A 20,590-nucleotide genomic window follows, 5' to 3' on the forward strand; every position below is an offset into this window, starting at 1 on the left:
GGCTTGATTCCCGGTTGGGGCACATATGAAAGGCAACCAATCAATGTTCTCTCTCACATCAATGTTTCTTTATTTCTCTCTCTTTCTCTCTCTTCCTTCCCCTCTCTCTAAAATCAGTAGGTATAGCCTCAGATGAGGATTGGAAAAAAAGTAATAATAAAAATTAAATAATTAATTAAAAACATATCCTCGCCCAGGTGGGCGTGGCTCAGCAGTTGAGCATCAACCTAGGATCCAGGAGATTGTGGTTCGATTCCTGGTCAGGGCACATGCCCAGGCTGCGGGCTTGATCCCCAGTCAGGGGCATGCGGGAGGCAGCTGACTCATGACGACTCTCATCCTTGATGTTTCTATCTCTCTCTCTCCCTCTCCCTTCCTCTCTCTGAAATCAATAAATATATATTAAAAATAAATTTTTTTAAAAATAAGTAAATAAAATAAAAACATATCCTCACGTGAGGAAAATAAATAAATAAATAAAATAAAGTTTGACCTAGCATAGCCAGAAATACATTATACCAATAGGGAGTCAATAAACATGACAGGAATAAATACAGACTTATATGAACATTATCAGGATTTCCCAATTTGAATAATTTTCCTCAAAACAGACATATGAAGGTATAGGTAATGTAGAAGAAAAAAATGAAGTCTGAAATAATAAACTAGGTAAATTTGATCAGAGAGCTGTAACTGCCCCCTAGTGACAGAATATTACAATACACTCTAAAAACAGGTCATAAAATTGTAAATAAGAATGCTTAAGAAAAAAAAAAAAATGCCTATAAATTTGTGTTGCTTCCAAAATTTATGATTGTCCCTTCGTACTCGTTTATCCATTCATCACTTTCCTTCATATACAATAAGGGATAAAACGAATGGTTTTACCCTTCTCTGCAGTCTCTTGGGAGGCAGCTGCCCATGCAAAGGCGTGTAATTAACAGACTGATAAATGCGAGGAAAGGAGTGAACAGGGTGCTGTCCTGGAAAATACTGGGTTCAGGCTAACAGGAGAAACCTGCTTGGGACCCGGTGGCTGAGCAACGCCTCACTGAGGCAGTGCCACAACGTGGGGCTAGACAGGGACAGGATTTTCAGATGGCGGTGGGGGGAAAATCCCAAGCAGAAAACATTGTAAAGTGCATACAAAGCCTCAAAGGTAAAACTTCTGGGTGATTTCAGCTCTTATGGGGCGAAACAATGCAGAGCCTTTTATTTTTTTATTTTATTTTTTATTTTTAATCCTCAACCGAGGATATTTTTCCAGGGCTTTTTCAGAGAGAGTGGAGGGGGGGCGGAGAGAGACACATCAATTGGTTGCCTCCCACACGCACCCAACTGGGGCTGGGGATCAAGCCTGCAACCGAGGTACGTGCCCTTGAGCAGAATCAAACCTGGGATCCTTCAGTTCGCTGGCTAACGCTCTAACCACTGAGCCAAACAGGCTAGGGCAATGAGAGCCTTTTAGGCTAGGGTAAGGAGTATGGACTTTATCCTAAGTGAAATGGGAAGTTATTCATGGTTTTTAGTCAGGGAATAAATCTCATGTGTATTATGACAAATCACCCCAACTGCTGGGCTCAGAGCGGAAGCAGATCAGTACAGTTCCAGGTGTAGGGTGACTGGCTAGACCCAAGTAGTGACTGCAGGGATGAGAACAGGACACTCTCTGAACAGGAGATATGCTCTGGGTTACAACTGACAGAAGCTGCTGCTGGACTGGATGTAGGGGGTGAGGGAGAAGAAAATCGCTCCCCCCCCCCCCCCCCCCCCCCGGTTTCAGGCTTTAGCAGCTGAGTGGGCTCATTACTGAGAAAGGACTCAAGGAAGGACAGGACAGGTTCAGTGGCGGAGAGGGACATCAAAAGCTGTTTAAATATGTTAACTTAAAAGACCTGTGCAACTTCCAAGAAGAGCTATAAAGGAGGAAGTTGTACCTGTAGTCCAAGGCTCAGAGGGGAGGTCTGAGCTAAGAATGTAAATTTAAGAGTTTATGGGCATCTACATGGGATTTAAGGTCACAGAGGGGATGAGATCACCCAGGGAGAAACTACAGACTCTGCACTTGGTCAGCCTCATTTGAATATGGTGTTCATCCGTGAGCATGACTTACGACAAGAGCAATATTTAAAGGGTCTCCTGTATTCGGCTTTAGGAACTCATGAAATAGCTGCCCCGTGTTAACAATACCTCTTCTTTATAAGGATAGCATTTCAGGCTTCTTGATTTCTTTTCTTCTTTATTCTATTCTTTTCTTCTTTAGAAAGTGGCTTAGGCTTATTAACGCTTACCTTTTGTGAACCTAGTTTAGCTTATCTCAAGTCTATATTTACATGCCAAAATTCTAGACACCTTAGGGCCCTTGATCTTTAAAGCCTCTGCTAAGTCTGCTTAAGTGAATGCACAATTCTTATCACACTCTGAAAGACTGTTAGCATTAAATTTTCCATATTTCTGGTGTACTAGGGGAATAAAGATTCTTTTAGCCGTTATCTCTGTGTGATGAGATTATAGGAAGTCCTTCTTACTGTATTTTTAAAATTTGCTATAACGAACAGTGAACCCGTATTAGTAACCATATTAATAATAAAAGCTAATGTTTACTTTAAGCACTTAGTTTTACAGCTACTGTAGTTCGGAGGCTGCCAGTTTTTTAAGGCTTTTGGAAATGGGGAGAGGAGAGTGAGAGCAGGCCAAGTTAAAATGCCACAAATCCTACTGTTGCTACTCCACAGGCACTGTGCTAAGCACTTTACTTTCAATATCCCAGTTAATCTTTAACAACCCAGGAGGTTAGAACTCTTATAAGCCTAATTTACAGAAGAGGAAACTGAGGCATAAAGACATTAAAGTGGCTTGCTCCAGGTCTCATGATTTGTGACAATGTTGATTTATGAACCATAATCTGTAATGAACAGTGAGCCTGTATTAATAACTATGTAATTAATAATAGCTAATTTTTATTTTAAGCACTTGCTTTTTTACAGCTACTATAGTTGAGGATTATGAACCATAATCTATCTGATTCCAGTCTATTCTCCACTACTGTGCTATGAACTACTTTTCATTTGTGAAAGAATAATTCAGAGAAACTAAGTTTCATTAAAAGTATAGCTAAATATGAACTCATACAAGGGAAATCAATTATACATAAATTTTATAGAACATATACTGTATATAAATTATCAACGAGATCTTTATCTAAATAAGTAATTCTTACCCATGGTACGTATCTGAATCATGTAGAGCATTTTAAAAACATAGCTGCAAAACTCCCCTCTCTTACTCTACTATCCAGGGTGGAACATAATGATATCTGCACTTTTATTTATTTTTAAATATTTCTATTGATTTTTGAGAGAGAAGAAGGGAGAGGGAGAGACAGAAACATCAATGAGAGAGAAACATCAATCGGCTGACCCCTGCACCGCCCCCTACTGGGGATGGAGCCCACAACCCCGGCATATGCTCTGACCAGGGATGGAACCGGGGACCTCTTGGTGCATGGGTCAGCACTCAACCACTGAGCCACACTGGCCAGGGCAATGTCTGCACTTTTAAAAGTTCTGCAGATTCTAACTCAATCCCTGCCAAGAACCACTTCATTAGACTAAAAACTCCTTAAAATCAGTACTATATCAACTAATTCATCACCTAGTTTCTATAACAGTTCACACAGGAAAGATACTTCTTAGAGAAAATGGCATAAAGGAAAAATTAGATTTAGGTTTGAATCTTAGCCTTCTCATTTGCTACAAGTACAACCCAGGGAACATTAACTTCTCGGAACTTTGGTTTCTTCATCTATAAAATGGAGGTCAAAAACAAAACCTGCCCTGGACAGTGTGGCTCAGTTGGTTGGGCATTGTGCCATGCACCAAAAGATTGCTGGTTTGATTCCCAGTCAAGGCACATGCCCAGGCTATGGGCTTGATCCCTGGTAGGGAGCGTGCAGGAGGCAGCCGATTAATGATGTTTCTCCCTCTCTCTCTCCCTTTCCCTTCCTCTCTCTAAAATTCAATAAAATACCTTTTTAAAAAAAAAAAAAAAATCTACCTCTTACAATCATAGATAACATACGCTGGAATGTAGTATGCCCTCAACTGGTAGTTGTTATAATTAATCCTGACACTGACAAAACAAATATTACATTTTCAGCAAATAAACTGAGTACCAGCTCTGGACAAAGTATACTCTGTGAAATCACCTGAGTTAGAACAGTCTTCTCAGAGCTCACAATCTAATAAGGGAAAGGGGCTTTCTCTCTAAAAAGGAAACTGAGGACCAACACAGTAAGGTATACTTCACATATCATGGGCAAATGGAGAAAGAAGAAAGGAGAAAGAACTCTGATGTAGAAATGGTTCTTACAAGTGCAATGTGAACTGTGCCAAGAAGCATAGTTAGATATGCTCCTTGGACCTTAATCCAAACTTGTTTCAAATTTTCACACACATCAAAGTCACATGGAGGGCTTATTAAAACACACACTGCTGGGCCCTACCCCAGACTTTCTGATTTAGGAGATCTGGGGTGGGGCCTGAGAACCTGCATTTCCCAAGTGACACCGATGCTAATAATCAAGGGAACCCTGTTCAAGAACCATCACTCTAGACAGAGAGCTTGAGCAAAGCTTACAAGTGCTTTTCAGGGTATCCTTGAGCTGTATAATATGGCAGTGTCTGGGACATGGGCTTCGTGTGAGTGCTTAAGAAATATCGTCAGAAGTCTAGAAATAAAAACTTTCTCCATAAAACACTTTCTTCTCTAATAAGAAGTAGGTAGCCCTGGCCGGTGTGGGTCAGTTGGCTGGAGCAGTCCCATACATCAAAGGTGGCGGGTTCCATTCCCAGTCAGGACACACACTCAGGTTGCAGGTTCAACTCCCAGTCACCGCACATGCAGGAGACAACCGATAGATCTTTCCCTTTCTCTTTCTCTCTCTCTCCCCCACTCCCTCTTTAAAAAAAAAAAAGAGAGAGAGAGAGAAATTACCCTTCCTAGGAAGGTAAGCTAACTGTCAAGACTAAATTAAAACTACTTAACTACCCTTGTGATATGACATTTATAATCTCTAACCTACTCTCTTCCAACTCCACTGGCTATTTCCTGGCTTTGCATAACACAGGTACACAGTAAGGCAACGAGGCAACAGTAGATTCGGGGGTACAGAGCTAAAAGCATACAAAGGACAGAAATACATTGTTACTCTTATTCTTTAAAACTGAGACTGTAACACTAATACCTCCTGAATTTTAATAATTTACTTAATATGCTAGAGGTTAAAATTCTTCAAAAGGACAGAGTTGAAACCTATTCAATAGCTTCACTTATAAATTTTAAGGAATATTCCATACTCACCAAAACCATCAATGTCTAGATTATTTTCAATCACAACATCTAGCAGAGAGTCACCGACTTTTCCTTTGGTTGTTAATATTTCACCATCGCGGTTTAAAAAGTGGACTGTTATTTTATCTTCTGAGCTGGAAAAGGAAGCAGTCCTTTATTATCAGTAATTTCAAAAAGATACTTTAAAAAATTGTTTTAAGAACTTGTAAGGTCAAACAAACAAAAAACTTGTAAGGTCAAAGAAATAGTGGTGGGGTGTATCTGAGTGTGTATAAAAATGCACATGCAAGCAAATGTGCTCTTTTCCAGTAGTTTCTTTTCTTCCTTTTTTGTACTGATTTTAGAGAGAGGAAAAGGAAGAGAGATAGAGAGAAACATCAATTGGCTGCCTTCTGCACACCCCCTACTGGGGACTGAGCCTGCAACCCAGGCATGTGCCCCAACTGGGAATCGAACCAGGGACCTCTTGGTTAATGGGTTGACACTGAACCACTGAACCACACTGGCCAGGCCCAATAGTTTCTTTTCTTTCCAAGGTTCCTTTGGAAAGAAGACACCACAAATCAAAGGCATGTCTATCTGTCCATCTACCAGGAGAGCTCTACCACCTTAAAGGAAATCGGCAACTATGTCACTACCAAGGACATGTACTTCTCTATGTATCATGTCTCCCTGGTGGTCATGGTCATGAGTCACAGTCTTGTGAAAACATTTAGCAATCATTATCACTCATGAAAGTCTATTTTGCTCTCACAAAGCTCTATGAAAAACAATATCTCTATGAATGTGTCCCTAAAAGACTAGACCCTGGTTGTGGTGAGCTTTAGAAAAGCAAATTATCCTGCCATCAATAAGGCAATTGTGCATGTGTCTGACAGGTACTGGGCTTACAGGCAGCAGTCTGTTTCCTGAGTATTTGAACATCTTATTTTGGCCCACATTGTGTGCTCAAAAATCAAAGGGACTAGAAAATATCATTTGTTTGTTTGAATCTGTGGGAAGATAAATATAATACCTCCTTATGTGTTGTATTATAGGATATTATCTATCAGCTAGCTGACTTAAACTTCTTTCCCTTGTCGCAAACATCACAACAGAATTTGGGAAAAGAAATTATACAAGCAACCAGATCCTTACCCTCCACCACTGGTCATTATAATTTTTACCTCACAACTGAAAATGTGTCCTTCAGCTTAAAATAATCAGTTGTAACTTTCACTATTGCCAGTAGATGGTAATAGTCCATAGCAAAGAAAACTTTAATGTAAGTAAAACCTAGAATTAAATAATTCCAGAACTATAAATATCTTGCAAATTATCAAATCCAATTATCTCATTTCACAAATGAGGCAACTGAAGCCCCTATCAGATAATGGCCTCCCTAATATTTCAAAACTGAAAAAAGAGAATTCCATTAATTAAAAATTATCAAAAATATGTGTGAAAGTCCCTCAAAAGGGCCTGTGCACATCAACTTTTTTTCATCACAAAAACTAATGCTTTAAAAAGAAGTATTCTGAATATTATTCATGATATTGCAGGTACAATGGCTGAGAATGAAGATACTCTGGAGTCAGGGGGACCACTTTGTAAGTTATTAAAGACACTGGTTTATGACATATTCAGGAGTTAGAATTAAAAGGTTCTGGTGGCCATCAATATAAGATGGATTGAGAGATATGGAAGAAATGAAGTTTCCAGCTCTGGCAATTAGGGGGTACAGTTTAAGGTAGGGTTTGCAAAGGAGAAGGAGCTTTGGGGAAGATGGAAATGAGTTTGAGTTTAGACCTGTTTAATTTAATAATAGAAAAAATAGATGAGAATATCCAGAAGCTAGATGGAAATATGGATCTGAGCCCAGCAGAGCAGTCTAGAGACCCGACATCCACAAACGCCTGGTAAGAGTACAACAGAAAGAATTCCATCATTTGTACTCACTACTGCAAGCCAAAGGTTTTAGGGTTGCTAGTCTCCCAGAGCACTCTAGAGGAATTCAAACTCTCTTTTACATCAGACTCTATAAAAATGGGTTAACAATGTATGCAAAACACATAGCACAGAGTAGAACTCAACAAACACTGATTAATAACTTTTATTAAAGTCTCAGTCCTGCCCGGCCGGGCGTAGCTCAGTGGTTGAGCGTCGACCTGGGATCCAAGTGATCAGGGTTTGATTCCCAGTCAGGGCATATGCAGGGGTTGTGGGCTCCATCCCCAGTCGGGGGCATGCAGGAGGCAGCCGATCAATGACTCTCTCTCTCATCATTGATGTTTCTATCTCTCTATCTCTTCTTCTCCTTTCTTCTCTCTGAAATCAATAAAGATTTTTTTTTTTTCAAGTCTCAGTCCTTTTGTTGCTAAGGAGCCTGAACTACTGTGTATTAGAGGTGTACAGCCCCACAAAAAAACTGCAGAGTAAGGGTACCAATAGGTTTACCAAAGGACAGGAGAGGGAACAGAAATGAGAGAGGAAAAGTAATTCTGTAGTTGAAAAATATGGAATGTAAGAATCAGATGTAGATTCCAGCCCCAGTTCTGCCATAGACTCATTAGATGACCAGAGGAAGCCACTTACTTTCTTATGGGTAAGATAGGAATAACAGTGATTTTCCCAAGCTGCTGAGAGAATTAAAGGAAAGTTTGTGGTAACTGTTTTTCCTTAAAGCATTATACACGTACTTTACCCAAATCACTCTTATCTATTCACCATTAACACTTAATGTTGGTGGGCTTTATAGATTTCTCCCTCAATTCTAAGAACTAGCAAAAAACTTTAAGCTGTTCCCAAGAAGGAAAAGATTCCATGCTCTGGGAAATAATTATGATCATTGCAAATCTTCTATCATCAACTAATCAGCCAACACCACAAACAACTATGTTCTTCACTTGCTACCCTTTACTCACTGCCATTTATTCTGCTCAACCCCAGCAGACATTTTAACAAAGCTGTCAGGGGTTCCTGTGCTGAAGTTCAGGCAGGGGCATTACAGCTGCTGATACCCACCATTTCACCATATAGAGTAGCCTGGGACCGCTGGTCCAGGAATAGGGGCCCCCATCTAGGGCTCTCTACTTCCATAGCTACCCGAACTCTTCTAAATGACTTCATTGGCTAAAGAATTACCAACTACTATAGTGCTCAAAAAAACAAACAAAAACCGCAAGAATTTTAGTCCTAGTTTTGCCAGCAACTTAATATGGAATTTTTATTCCCACTTATCTACCTCCTAGGATTTTATTAAGAGTCGAGTGAAATAATATATGGAAAGCTCTTTGCAACTTAAATCACTACAAAATATAAAGTATTATGCCAGGTTATTTGGAGTTAAAGGAGTTTTTCCACTCTCACTGACTGATAGCTTATCTAAATGTTAAACTTCAAAGTCTGAATGACAGCTTTTAAATTGCTCTGTCCAATTGACCTTTGTATGTTCTGTAACTGCGATGTCCAATACAGTAGCTACTAGCTGAGTACTTAAAACTTCAACTGGGGCCCTGGCAGGTGTGGCTCAGTTGGTTGGGCCTCACCCCATACACCACAAGATCACTGGGTTCAATACCATTCAGAAATATGCCAGGGTTGCATATGTGGGCTCAATACCCAGTAGGGGGCATGCAGGAGGCAACCATTCAATGTTTCTCTCCCTCTCCCCTCCTCTCTAAAAAAAATTTTTAAAAAAACACTTTTTTTAAAAAGTTCAACTGCAAAACTGATTTTTTAAAAAATATATCTTTATTGATTTCAGAGAGAAGAGGGGGGAGGGAGAGAGAGAAAGAAACATCAATGATAAGAAAGTCATCATTGATCAGCTGCATCCTGCACACCCCAGACTGGGGATAGAGCTGGCAACCCCAGGCATGTGCCCTGACGGGGAATCGAACTGTGATCCCCCGGATCCTAGGTCGATGCTCAACTGCTGAGCCACATCCGGCTTGGCACGAAATCGATTCTTTAGTTTTATTTAACTTTACTTTAAATAGCCACACGTGGTTAGTGGTGATTGTATTGGATAACACAAATCTCAGATAATACTAGTTGTAGCTCCAAAGTCTGTGATAGGAAGCACAAGGCCATCAATAGAAACTGTGCCAATTAGGGGAAACCAGGACTGTGAAGGAACAGAACAAATGTGCTTCCCTTTCAGACGACTTCATAACGCCCAAATCCAAAACAATAAGTTTGGGGGAGATAATCCCATTTACAAAAGCATTTGCGTTCCTTTAAACACTAGTTACACAACCATGTTCAATACATGTCCCAATTTATACAATTTTTCAAGAAAGCATCCATTGTAGAAAACAAGGCATCTGCCTGGAGGGAGGTCAAAAGCAGGGAAGTGTAGGGAAAATAGGGACAAATGAATCTGGCTCCTTCTCCACTATTTCCTTCACAGTTAATGCAACAGATTTATTGAGCACCCACTATATAAAAAGACAAAGGGGAAAAGATGAGTTAGTCCTACACCCTATTCTCAGGTACCTCAGGAAGAAACTAGAAAAGGTAGCACACAACTCCAAGTTCCTCCCTCCAGTTCCAGCTTCCTATCAGGCCAGCAGAGGGCCTGATTGCGGTTCTGCACCATAGGGCCCCGTCCAGCTCCCACACTCTGCAATCAGTCCGCTTTACCTCTCCTCATCTAAGGAGGCTGTGTCTTGAAAAACAAATACTCCCAATATAAAATTTCAACGTATTTGGGGGAAATTTCTTCACATCTCTTTCAACATTTAAAACGAAACAACACTGCAGGCCTAAGAAGCTGCTGCTGCTAACAGGTGACATCGACTGAGCCCTGGGTTAGCCAGGCGCAAGACCCCCTGTGCTACCTGTATTCTCTCACTTAATCTTCAAATAATCCTGTGCGCCCTGCACTGCTGTCGCCCTCCGTTTACAAACGGGAAACCCGAGGCTCCTGGAGACTGAGGAAGCCAGACAGCAGGTGCCGAGGCCCGCTTTAGAGGCCCGTCCAGCGCCTCCCGGGCCGGGGCTTTGAGCGCCCGCAGGGGAGCCGGGTCGGAGCCGGCGTGTGCGAGAGGGACCCTCCCCGGCCCGAGCGGGGCACGGCGCGGCCGAGCGCGGCCACGAGGCCCGGGGAGAAGCCGCGGGCCGGGATCTCGGCGCCGTGCCTCTCAGGAAGGTCACGGCTGGTTCCTGGCGGAGCAAAGGTTCCATCCGAGCCACACCACGGGGACGACCAGCGGCAGCGGAGCGCCCGGCTTTCCCGGGGGCACAAGAGGCCCTCGGACAGGAAAACCGAGGGTTCCGGGTTCCCGTTTCCGGCCGGGCGTCGGTGGTTCGGGCAGGAAGCTCGGCGGCGCGGCGGCGGGGAGCCGGGGACAGCGATCGGCCACAGCCCAGGGCCGCGGGGCGCGCCGCCGGGAGGAGGAGCGAGAGGCGGGCGGTTCCGGGCCTGCGCCCCACACGCAGGCGTAAGAGGAAAGCAGCGGGGCCCGAAATCAGGCCCGGGGCCGCCCCTGGGCAGAGGGTCCCCGACCCGCTCGCGCGCCGGCCCGCGCCTCACCTGCAACGCGCCGGTGCCGACACGCTCAGCGGCCGCCTCGCCGCCGCGCCGCCGCCCGGGCCCCGGCTTCCCGGGAGGCCGGCGGCTCCCGCGCGGGCCCCGGCGAGGAGCAGCCACCGACGGGCCGCGCCGCCCAGGGCCGCGGAGGAGACGCGCAGAAGCCGGGCGCCCCCCGCGGCGGCCATAGCGGGCGGTCGGGTAACTACCGGATGCGACGCGGGCGGCGCTGCAGCGGCCGCGAGAGGCTCCCCGAGAGCGGGCGGACGTGGGCCGCGGCGAGGGCGGGCAGGCGGGTGCCGGACGGGCCCAGCTCGTGCCGCGCGCCGGCCTCCGCGCCGACGGGGTGACCTATAAAGCCGTCCGCGCCGGAGCGCGGCCCCTCCCGCGCCCGTTCCCACGCCTCCCGGAGGGTTCCGAGGGGCGGGGCTACGCGCCGAGCGTCCGGCTTTTAACCTACGGACCAGGTTTCGGCTCGACCTTGGTGCTTTGCTGGGCGTCTGGCGTTGCCGCACAGAACCACTAAGTTTTCAAAGATAACTAAACGTCTTATGGAAAGATACAGTAAAACAACGCAAGTTAAATAACCCATTTTCTTCTCTTCCGCGATTTCCGCTGCCTCCTCCCCCTTAAAAAGAAAAAACAAGCAACGGAGGAGATTTTGCCACCTTGCAGTTCAAGTTTTGGTAAAAGGGAATTCTGGGCATTGTCAAACTAGGGCAAAAGGAAACTTAAGAAATTTCAGAATGTCCGTAGGCATGGAACCCAGAGGAATAATTATGACAAGAAAGTTATAAGTGCTCGCAATAATGCATAAATTTGGGGATACTGGAAAAGGCAGATAATCCTAGGCCTGAATGGCAAATGCTTCCTGAGTACTTGAAATCCACGAGACTTAAAAAGAAACTTTGGTAAACTGAGATTTTTTTTTTTTAAGATTTTTATAAACACCAGAAAGGGGAATCTAAAATATACTTTATCCTGGTTAATATATTGTGGTGGAAAGAGCATGAGCTTTGAGGTCAAAAATTAGCAATATTCAAATCCAAGGTCGACCACTTTTGAACCCTGCTGAACTCTGAGACCTTGGATGAGTTATTCTGTGAGGATCAGAGTTTCCGTAACACTTTCAAGGATAAGATGTTCCATCCTTCAGGGCCATTCTGAGGGTTAGACAAACTAACACGCAAAACACATACCCGGCCCAGTGTGTCACAAGCAATGATCGATAACTTCCTGGGCCTTCCTCCTAAGGCTCATCTTTTTTATTTGCTTTCTTTCTTTTCTTTTTATGAGAGTAAATTTATTAAAGCTTGAGACAGGGGAGCAAAGGAGGGGCCCCTGGAGACAGGATCTGGGGTAAGCCTTGGACGAGCTGCCTCTTCCCTTTGTTCCCCTGGGCACAAGTCTAGAGTCCCCTCAAGACCCTGAGAGTTTAGGACAGGAGAAGCAAAGGACAAGCCTGAGGAAAGGTGGGGCGTGCTCAAAGAAGAGCATGCCCCTAAGACTACTAAAGGCCAAAGTCAAGTGGATATTGCAAATGTGCTAAATACAACAAAAGATACTTTAAAGAATATTCAGAACAAGAGAGTATATAGTGGACGTTGAACCTAATGTCAGAGAGACAGCAGTCATTCGGCTCCTAAATTGCCTGTCTGATGCTATGGAGAGAAAGAGTTCAAGTTGGAAAGGACACAATCCCAGATAAGCAATGTGAAAGAGGAAGTTGTAAAAGACCAGTTAATTTTTTATAGGATTAAATCTCCAAAGTCCGATGAATTAATTATAGGAAGAGTACAGGGCGGGGGGAGGGGGGGGAATGCAGATGGTCCCTCTCCTCTTAGCCCTCCTATCCAGCTTCAGCTCGGTTATGGCACTTAGAGCTTTCTGCTTTGTAGAGCAGTTGTTTGCACAGAGGGTTCATCTTAGTAGCCCCCACTCTACCGGGTACAGGGCAAGAGTTCAAGAAGCATTTGTGAATAGGTCTTTGTCATATAACTTCCCACTACCAATCATCAGCATTCATGAAACATGGCCATGAAAATTAAAGATGGAAAAAATGTTCCACAGATTTTCAAAGGCAGTTAAGGGTTGATTCCAAAGATTATAGATATCAAAATTCATGAAAGCAGTATTTCAAAGGAGATTTATAAAAATATGGTTCATGAACAGAGATAAAAAAGCAATATGGAATTGCTGAGGACAAGCTTTTGCTTATATATTTCTCTTTTTTATGAAATTCCCACCTCTCCACTTTTCAGTCTTGTCGAAATCCAACCATATTTTAAAACTCATCTCAAATTCTACCTTTCCCATGAAGTCATGCCAATTCATCCCAACAGATCACCCCTTCCTCTACTGAATGCCTAAGACCTTTGTTTATTCTTGTAAAATGTATAGTATCTGTTGTTTCAAATAAGATAATGTTCATGAAAGTGTTTTGTGTAGCTCTTCATATTTCTAGCTCCTGGCATAGTGCCTGTCACAAAGCAGTCAATAATATATTTGTTAAGAACTGTCTTTAGGAACTTTCACAATTTTTATCCCATTTCATCACACTTTGAATCATTTTAAAGTCAGTATTTATTAACATACAATTCATTTTCAAAATTTAAAAGAATTTACAGAAATGAATAATTTTTTTCATCGATGCCTGTTTTCAAACTGATACCATCCTGGTCCAGGCACTGCTGATAATGGGAAACAATGGAATTGAAAACATCAAGAATAATTTAGCTCAGCATTTGTGTGCCCTCAGTTGGTCAACTGTTGCCTGTTTTGTACCATAAACTTTTTAAAAAATATATATTTGTATTGATTTCAGAGAGAGGAAGGGAGAGGGAGAGAGAGATAAAAACATCAATGATGAGAGAGTCATTGATCGGCTGCCTTCTGCACGTCCCCTGGTGGAAAGTGAGCCTGCAACCCGGGCATGTGCCCTGACCCAGAATCAAACCTCAATCTCCAGGGTCATAGGTTGATGCTCAACCACTGAGCAACCCCGACCAGGGCCGTAAACTTTATTTTTTATGTATCTCAATAAAAATGTCTAGTGGAGCCCTGGCTGGTGTTGCTCAGTGGTTATAGTGTCAGCAGGTGGACTGAAGAGTCTCGGGTTCACTTCCAGTCCAGGGATGTACCTGGGTTTTGGGTTCACTCCCTACCCCCTGTTGGGGTGTGTTCGGAAGGCAACCAATAGATGTTTCTCTCTCCCAACCCCCATTCTCTCTAATAAAAAACAAAAACAAACAATGGAAAAAATGTCCTCAGGTGAGGATTAACAAACAAAAGGTCTAGTGGATTAATTTTCTTTGTTCAAAGCTTAGTTGGCTTCACCCATTATTTCAAATCAGTTAAACCTGAAAAGGAGTAAAACTTAAGTGGTTTATTAGCTATTAAAGTGTGTATACATTTTGGGAAGACATAAAAAAAATGCATACACACTTTGAATAATTATAAAGGCAGTGTTTGTGCTTCAACTGCATTTTTAAACTTCTAGTAGCATTTTAGGATGAATTTCCTTTGTTCAAAGCTTAGTCTGGCTGGAAAAAAAAAACATCAATTGAGCTATCAGCTGTTAAAATGTGTATACATGTTTTTGGGACTCCCTGTATGTTATATTATAGATGTATATATATCTCATGTATTTTTCAACTCTACATTCAATAGTAGATGCTTAAGATTTACATTACCCATATGCAGGCATACCTCAGAGATATTTCAGATTTGGTTATTTAACAAAGCAAGTATTACAATAAAATGAGTCATAATCTTTTTGTTCATAGAGGTTTTGCCTTTAGTTTGTAAAAAACACACCACCTGTGAAGTCCAGTAAAGTAAAGAGTAATAAAATGAGGTGTGCCTATAATTTAGGGATAAAGTCAGAAATTATCATTAAATTTTTACAAAGGAATATGAAATTAGACCCAATTATATTTCACCCCAAGAAATTACTCACTATACCCTCCAGGTGATTTGTTAATATGGCAGATGATATTGCTGAGTTTCCTAAATTTAAATTAAAGATACAACTGCTATTTACATAAATTACTATCTTGGTCTTAATTGATCTTCCTGCTCGAAATCTTATCTTGTTCTAAGGCATCCTCCGTACTGCCAGTAGGCTGATCCTGTTAAAATGCTGATTTATTTGATCTCTTTACTTTCTTGATGAAAATCCTTAAATGACATTTAAATGACATTCCATCACATCATCACTGGAATGACAATGGAATGACATTCCATCACCATTTATATCTCTTTTAAATATTTATTTTATTATTGATTTTAGAGAAGGGGAAAAGAGGGGGGTGAGAGAGAGAGAGAGAAACATCGATGTGAGAGAAATACATCAATCAGTTGCCTCCAGTACTTCCCCCAAACAGGGATCAAACCTGCAACCTAGGTATTCCCTGAGTGGGACTCTAACTCATGACCTGCTGGTGTATTTGACGACACTCCAACCAACTGAGCCACACTAGCCAGTGCTATCACCGTGCATTAACAGAATAAAGCAAACTGCTCAGCTGGACACACAATGCCCCTCCAGCTCTTTCCACTGCCCACGGAGCATCAGTCCTGCCTCAGGCCTTTCTCTGCAGGTTTTGTATTCCACTGCCTGCGCCTGGCTAACGCACAGCCAGCCTCCAGGACTCGGTTCAGTCCTTTGCAGGAACCATTCTCTGGCACATGCAACTTTTGTGAACCTTACACGCTATAAATCACTCTATCATAGCTGACAGTTGAATATCATATGCAAAAAAGAACTTGATCAAGTGGTTTGCTGGTTTTCAGGTCTCATTTCCTTAAGATTATTTTTCCGGTAGTTGTTAACTTTTTAACATGTCCCTCAAATGTTAGTAGTTGGTTGTCTCTTTTTGTGATATTAGCCACTCCTGATGAACAGTTCAGTTGGGGATGCAAATTGCTGATACTCTAATTGCCCTTCCTTCTTAATTGAATACATAGACTGCTTCTCTAAAGACAGGCTTACCTTCATCTTCTCTTCCAGTATCCTGAAGGAGAGCCTGCATAGGAAAGGCAGGAGAAATGCTTGATTGTTTCCCTTTATTTATCGGTCATTCTTACAGGCTTATTCATGTTTTCTATTTATTCACAAGCTGGTTTAGAAAGTTATAATTTTCTAGAAAATGGTATATTTCACCTACAATTTCAAAAATCTGTTGGCATAAAATTTTTCCTAGAATTTATTTTTCTTTTCAGAAAATCTCTGATATATCTATAGCTACATTGCTTTTTATATTTCTTGTATTATTTTCTGGCTCTTCTCTCTTTTTCCTTTCAGTAATCTTGCCAAAAGTTTATTTTATTAGTCTTCTCAAATAATAGCTTTGGGCATTAATCTTCTGTGCTATATATTTGCTTTTGAATTTTACTTACTTGCCTTTATGATTTTCTTACTTCTAAGTTCTTTAGATTACCTGTTCATTTTTTAACTTCTTGACCTAGATATTTAGCTCCTTAATTTTTAATTTTGTTTTTAACAGTATCTTAATTTATTTAAATTTAAATTCCCTCTAGTTAGTATGTTTGATTATGTCCAGAGTTTGAAATACAATAGTTTCTTTATTGTTCAGTTTAAATATTTTCAAATTTCCACCCTGTTTATCCTTTGATGGTGAGCCATTTGGAACTGCTTTAATTAAGGTTTCGAGAATTTCCTCAACATACGTTGTGCCTACTATGGGTATTATGTCCAAAAATTCTACAGTCACATGACATTTCTTACTAATAAAAGAATGAAGATAATAGCTATCATTTATTGAGAGCTTACTCTGAGCGAAGTGCTGTTCTAGCTGCTTTACATGTTTTGATTTATTTAATCTTTACAAAAACCTTATGAGATAGGCAGCAGTGCCATTATCATTTTACTGATGAACAAACTGGGGCACAGTTTATATTTACATAAAATGAGGTTTTGGGTGTTACCAATAGAAATTATACTTTTATAACATACAAACACAACAGATACACTATATATTTTATATTACATCCTACCAACAAATGAATTTATTTACCTTTAGAGTTGAGAGGAAATGTAAAATGGAGTCTACACATTTCATTCCTTTGAACCTGAAAGAAATGCTGCTGCTGGTGTTGTGTGAGTGAATTTAATTGACTCAATATCAGAAAGGATTTCCTCCAGTTGTTTTTCATCGTTTTTACTGTTTTTACTCTTGAGTCTGTTCAAAACATTAGATGTGTATTATTTTTCCTTTGGAGTTTATTAATATACAGTTATTACTTTGGAGTTATTAATATACAGACCAGACTAGAGCTTAGCAATAAAGAAAATTTAGTTAATGCTGTGGGACAGCTGAAGGCCAGTCTGCAGGAATGCAGCATTTAATCTCTGGATTAAGATTGAGTAACCAAAGAGCAATGCCAAATTTCCTTGAACTTAGTTGACGTAAAGCTTTGAGTTAAAAAAATATATTTCTGTTTTGTTCCAATGTCATTTGTTATTTACAGGAATTTCTGAGTATTAGTTCACTGCAAAGCTTCAGACTTGAGGTCTGCTTTGAAATATCCATTTCTATCAAAACTTACGTTAAACGTTGACCAGCATTTCAACTTCCCAACTCTTTTTTAAGAGCTCCATCTTCATGCAATTTAAAATCACTCTGCATATCATATTCCTATTAGATTCTTTAACAACTTGATGTTGGTGAAGCAGTGGGGAAGAGGTCCTCTGTCCTAGGTGATGTGTAAAATGGTGCAGCTTCTGTGGAGAACAATACGATAATATTTATTAAAATTAAAAATTTATTTACTGTTTAATCCAGGAATCCCCACTTCTGGAAATTTGTCCTACAGATACAGCTGCATGTGATAAAAAATGATATATGTACGGTGTCATTTGCAGCATTGTCTATAATAGCAAAATACTAGAAATGCCTTTCAAATGTCCTTCATAGGGAGATTAAACTATGATACAGTAAGTAGTGTCCCGTTATCTGTGGGTTTTGCTTTATGCGGTTTCAGTTACCTGTAGACAACTGATATCCAAGCATATTAAGTGGAAAATTTCAGAAATAAATAATTTGTCAGTTTTTTGTTTTGTTTTTTCAATATGTTTTTATTGATTTCAGAGAGAGGAAGGGAGAGGGAGAGGGAGGGAGAAAGAGAGAGAGAGAGAGAAACATCAATGATGACGGAGAATCATCAGTCGGCTGCCTGCTGCACACCCCCTGCTGGGGATCGGGCCTGCAACACATGATGTGCTCTGACCAGGAGTCTCGTGATCTCCAGGTTCATGGGTCGATGCTCAACCACTGAGCCACACCGGCAGGGCAACAACCATAAGTTTTTTTGTGTGGGGGGGTTTTTTTTCTGGTTAGTTTCATTTTTATTTATTTATATTTTTTACTTTTAAAATTTATCTTTATTGTTGAGAGTATTACAGGTATACCATTTCCCCCTCCCCAATTGATCCCCTCCACTTCCCTCCCACCCCCTTCCCATGCCTTCACCCAGTTATTAACTGTGTCCATGGGTTATACATATAACTTCTTTGGTTAATCTCTTCCCACCCTCCACCCCCTTCCCTCTTTTCTCTGAAATATGATCATCTGTTGCATGCATCAATGTCTCTGGATCTATTTAGTTCATCAGATTCTTTTGTTCATTAGCTTCTTCTTAAAGAAGACCCTTCAACATTTCCTGCAGTGCTGGTCTGGTGGTGATGAACTCCTTTAGCTTTTCCTTGTCTGTGAAGCTCTTTATCTGACCTTCAATTCTAAATGATAGCTTTGCTGGGTAGAGCAATCTTGGTTGTAGTTCCATGTTTTTCATCACTTTGAATATTTCTTGCCACTCCCTTCTGGCCTGCAAGGTTTCTGTTGAGAAATCAGCTGACAGTCGTATGGGTGCTCCCTGGTAGGTAACTAACTGCTTTTCTCTTGCTGCTTTTAAGATTCTCTCTTTGTCTTTAACCTTTGGCATTTTAATGATGATGTGTCTTGCTGTGGGCCTCTTTGGGTTCCTCTTGTTTGGGACCCTCTGTGCTTCCTGGACTTGTAAGTCTATTTCTTTCCCCAGGTAGGGGAAGTTTTCTGTAATTATTTTTTCAAATAGGTTTTCAATTCCTTGGTCTCTTTCTTCCCCTTCTGGCACCCCAATAATATGAATGTGGGGCCTCTTGAAGTTGTCCCAGAGGCTCCGTATACTATTTTCATATTTCTGGATTCTTTTTTCTTTTTGCTCTTCTGGTTGGGTGTTTTTTGTTTCCTCATGTTCCAAATTGCTGATTTGATTCTCAGCGTCCTCTACTTTGCTGTTGATTCCCTGTAAATGATTCTTCATTTCAGTTCCTGTAGCCTTCATTTCAAGTTGGTACTTTATTATGTTATTGATTTTCTCAGTTATTTCCCTAACAGTCTGCTTAAACATCCTTATAACCAAAATTCTGAACTCTCTATCTGTTAGCTTGCTTGGGTCTATTTCATTTAGTTCCTCTTCTAGAGATTTCTTCTGTTCTTTCCTTTATGACATGTTTCTTTGCCTCTGCATTTTGTCTGCTTTCAGGTGTTTGTTTCTATGTAGTAGGTAGAGCTGCTATGTCTCCTGGAATTGGTAGAGTGGCTTTGTATAGTAGGTGTCCTGTAGGAACCAGTGGCTCAGCCTCCCCAGTCACCTGAGCTGGGCCTTCTAGGTGCTCCGCTCTGTGGGCTGTGTGCACTGTCCTGTTGTAGTTGAGCCTTGGTTGCTGTTGGCGTCCCTGGGAGGAACTGACCCCCAGGCCAATCAGCTGTGAGGACCAGCTGCAACTACAGCCAGAGAGCTGCTGTGCTGGAGACACCCCTGTGGAGCAGGATTTACTTCAGTGGAGCTTTGGTGTTCACCAAGTGCGCCCCTTGAGTGTCACTCGTGGATGTGGTAGGGTTGTAATCCAGCATGGTAGAGTCTGACCACCAGGTGCACTGTCTCTGGGGCCTCCTGGGAGGTGCAAAGTCAGCCTGTGCCAGTGCCTTGCCCAGGGCCACCCAGCATGAGCTACACAGCAAACTGTAGTTGGCTGTTACTTATGCTGGGCTTGGAGGTGTCCAGGAGAGGCCAAGCTATGAGCCAATGCAGCTGCCGCTGGTGCCAGGCCTGGGGCCACTTATCAAGCTGTATGGGGCAGCTGCTGCTTGTTTGAGAGATTTTAGGAAAGTCCTAAGCATGAGGCTGGAGAGGCCACTTGCACAGAAAAGCCCCTGGAAATGGCCTGGATGAGCTGCAGGTGGGGAGGGGCGGGGCCTCCGGGAATCACGGGGCGGGGCCAAAGGTGAGAGTCAGGTGCTGGCGACTCAAACATGGCGCCTGCCTGCCGGCTGTGTGGGGTGGACTCGCCAAAGGAGCCACCGCCTCTGCCAGCCCTTCTGCCTGGGAGGAAGCCGCCCCTCCACCTCTCGCCCGGATCCCAGGCAGGTTAGTTCCCCCCGAGTGTCCCGGGTCCTTTCAGGCTGCTGCCCGGCGCTGGGCTCAGAGGGAGCGTCCGAGTGAGTCCGTGCCGGGCCCTTTAGAGGAGCTGCTGGGGCTCCCGCAGCCTCCGCGACCCTCAGGGACAGTCCCCGCTGGTTTCACAGCCCTGAGTTGTGGGAACATCTCTTCCTGGCCTGGAGCCCTGGGCTGGGGGCCTGCTGTGGGGCTGGGACCCCTCCTTCCTCCGGGAAAACTCCCCCACCGAGATTCCCTCCCGGGTTTCACCCGCGGCACCAG

The 20,590-nt window shown here is 42.4% G+C and overlaps 1 protein-coding gene across 1 annotated transcript in view; it reads right to left on the reverse strand.

Annotated features, from left to right (window-relative positions):
* Positions 1 to 11,070, reverse strand: part of FDX1 (ferredoxin 1) — a 29,586-nt gene extending 18,516 nt beyond the window's left edge. Inside the window, exons 1-2 of the mRNA XM_087821555.1 lie at positions 10,871 to 11,070; positions 5,362 to 5,486 (exon numbers count right to left, since the gene is read on the reverse strand). Of these exons, the coding sequence (XP_087677681.1) occupies positions 5,362 to 5,486; positions 10,871 to 11,055 (310 nt within the window). The 5' untranslated portion in view covers positions 11,056 to 11,070. The remainder of the gene's footprint in view (positions 1 to 5,361; positions 5,487 to 10,870) is intronic.
* Positions 11,071 to 20,590: the final 9,520 nt, after the last annotated feature.

The sequence above is a fragment of the Miniopterus natalensis genome, chromosome 11 (assembly GCF_054644295.1).
Source record: "Miniopterus natalensis isolate mMinNat1 chromosome 11, mMinNat1.hap1, whole genome shotgun sequence".
Lineage (NCBI taxonomy): Eukaryota > Metazoa > Chordata > Mammalia > Chiroptera > Miniopteridae > Miniopterus > Miniopterus natalensis.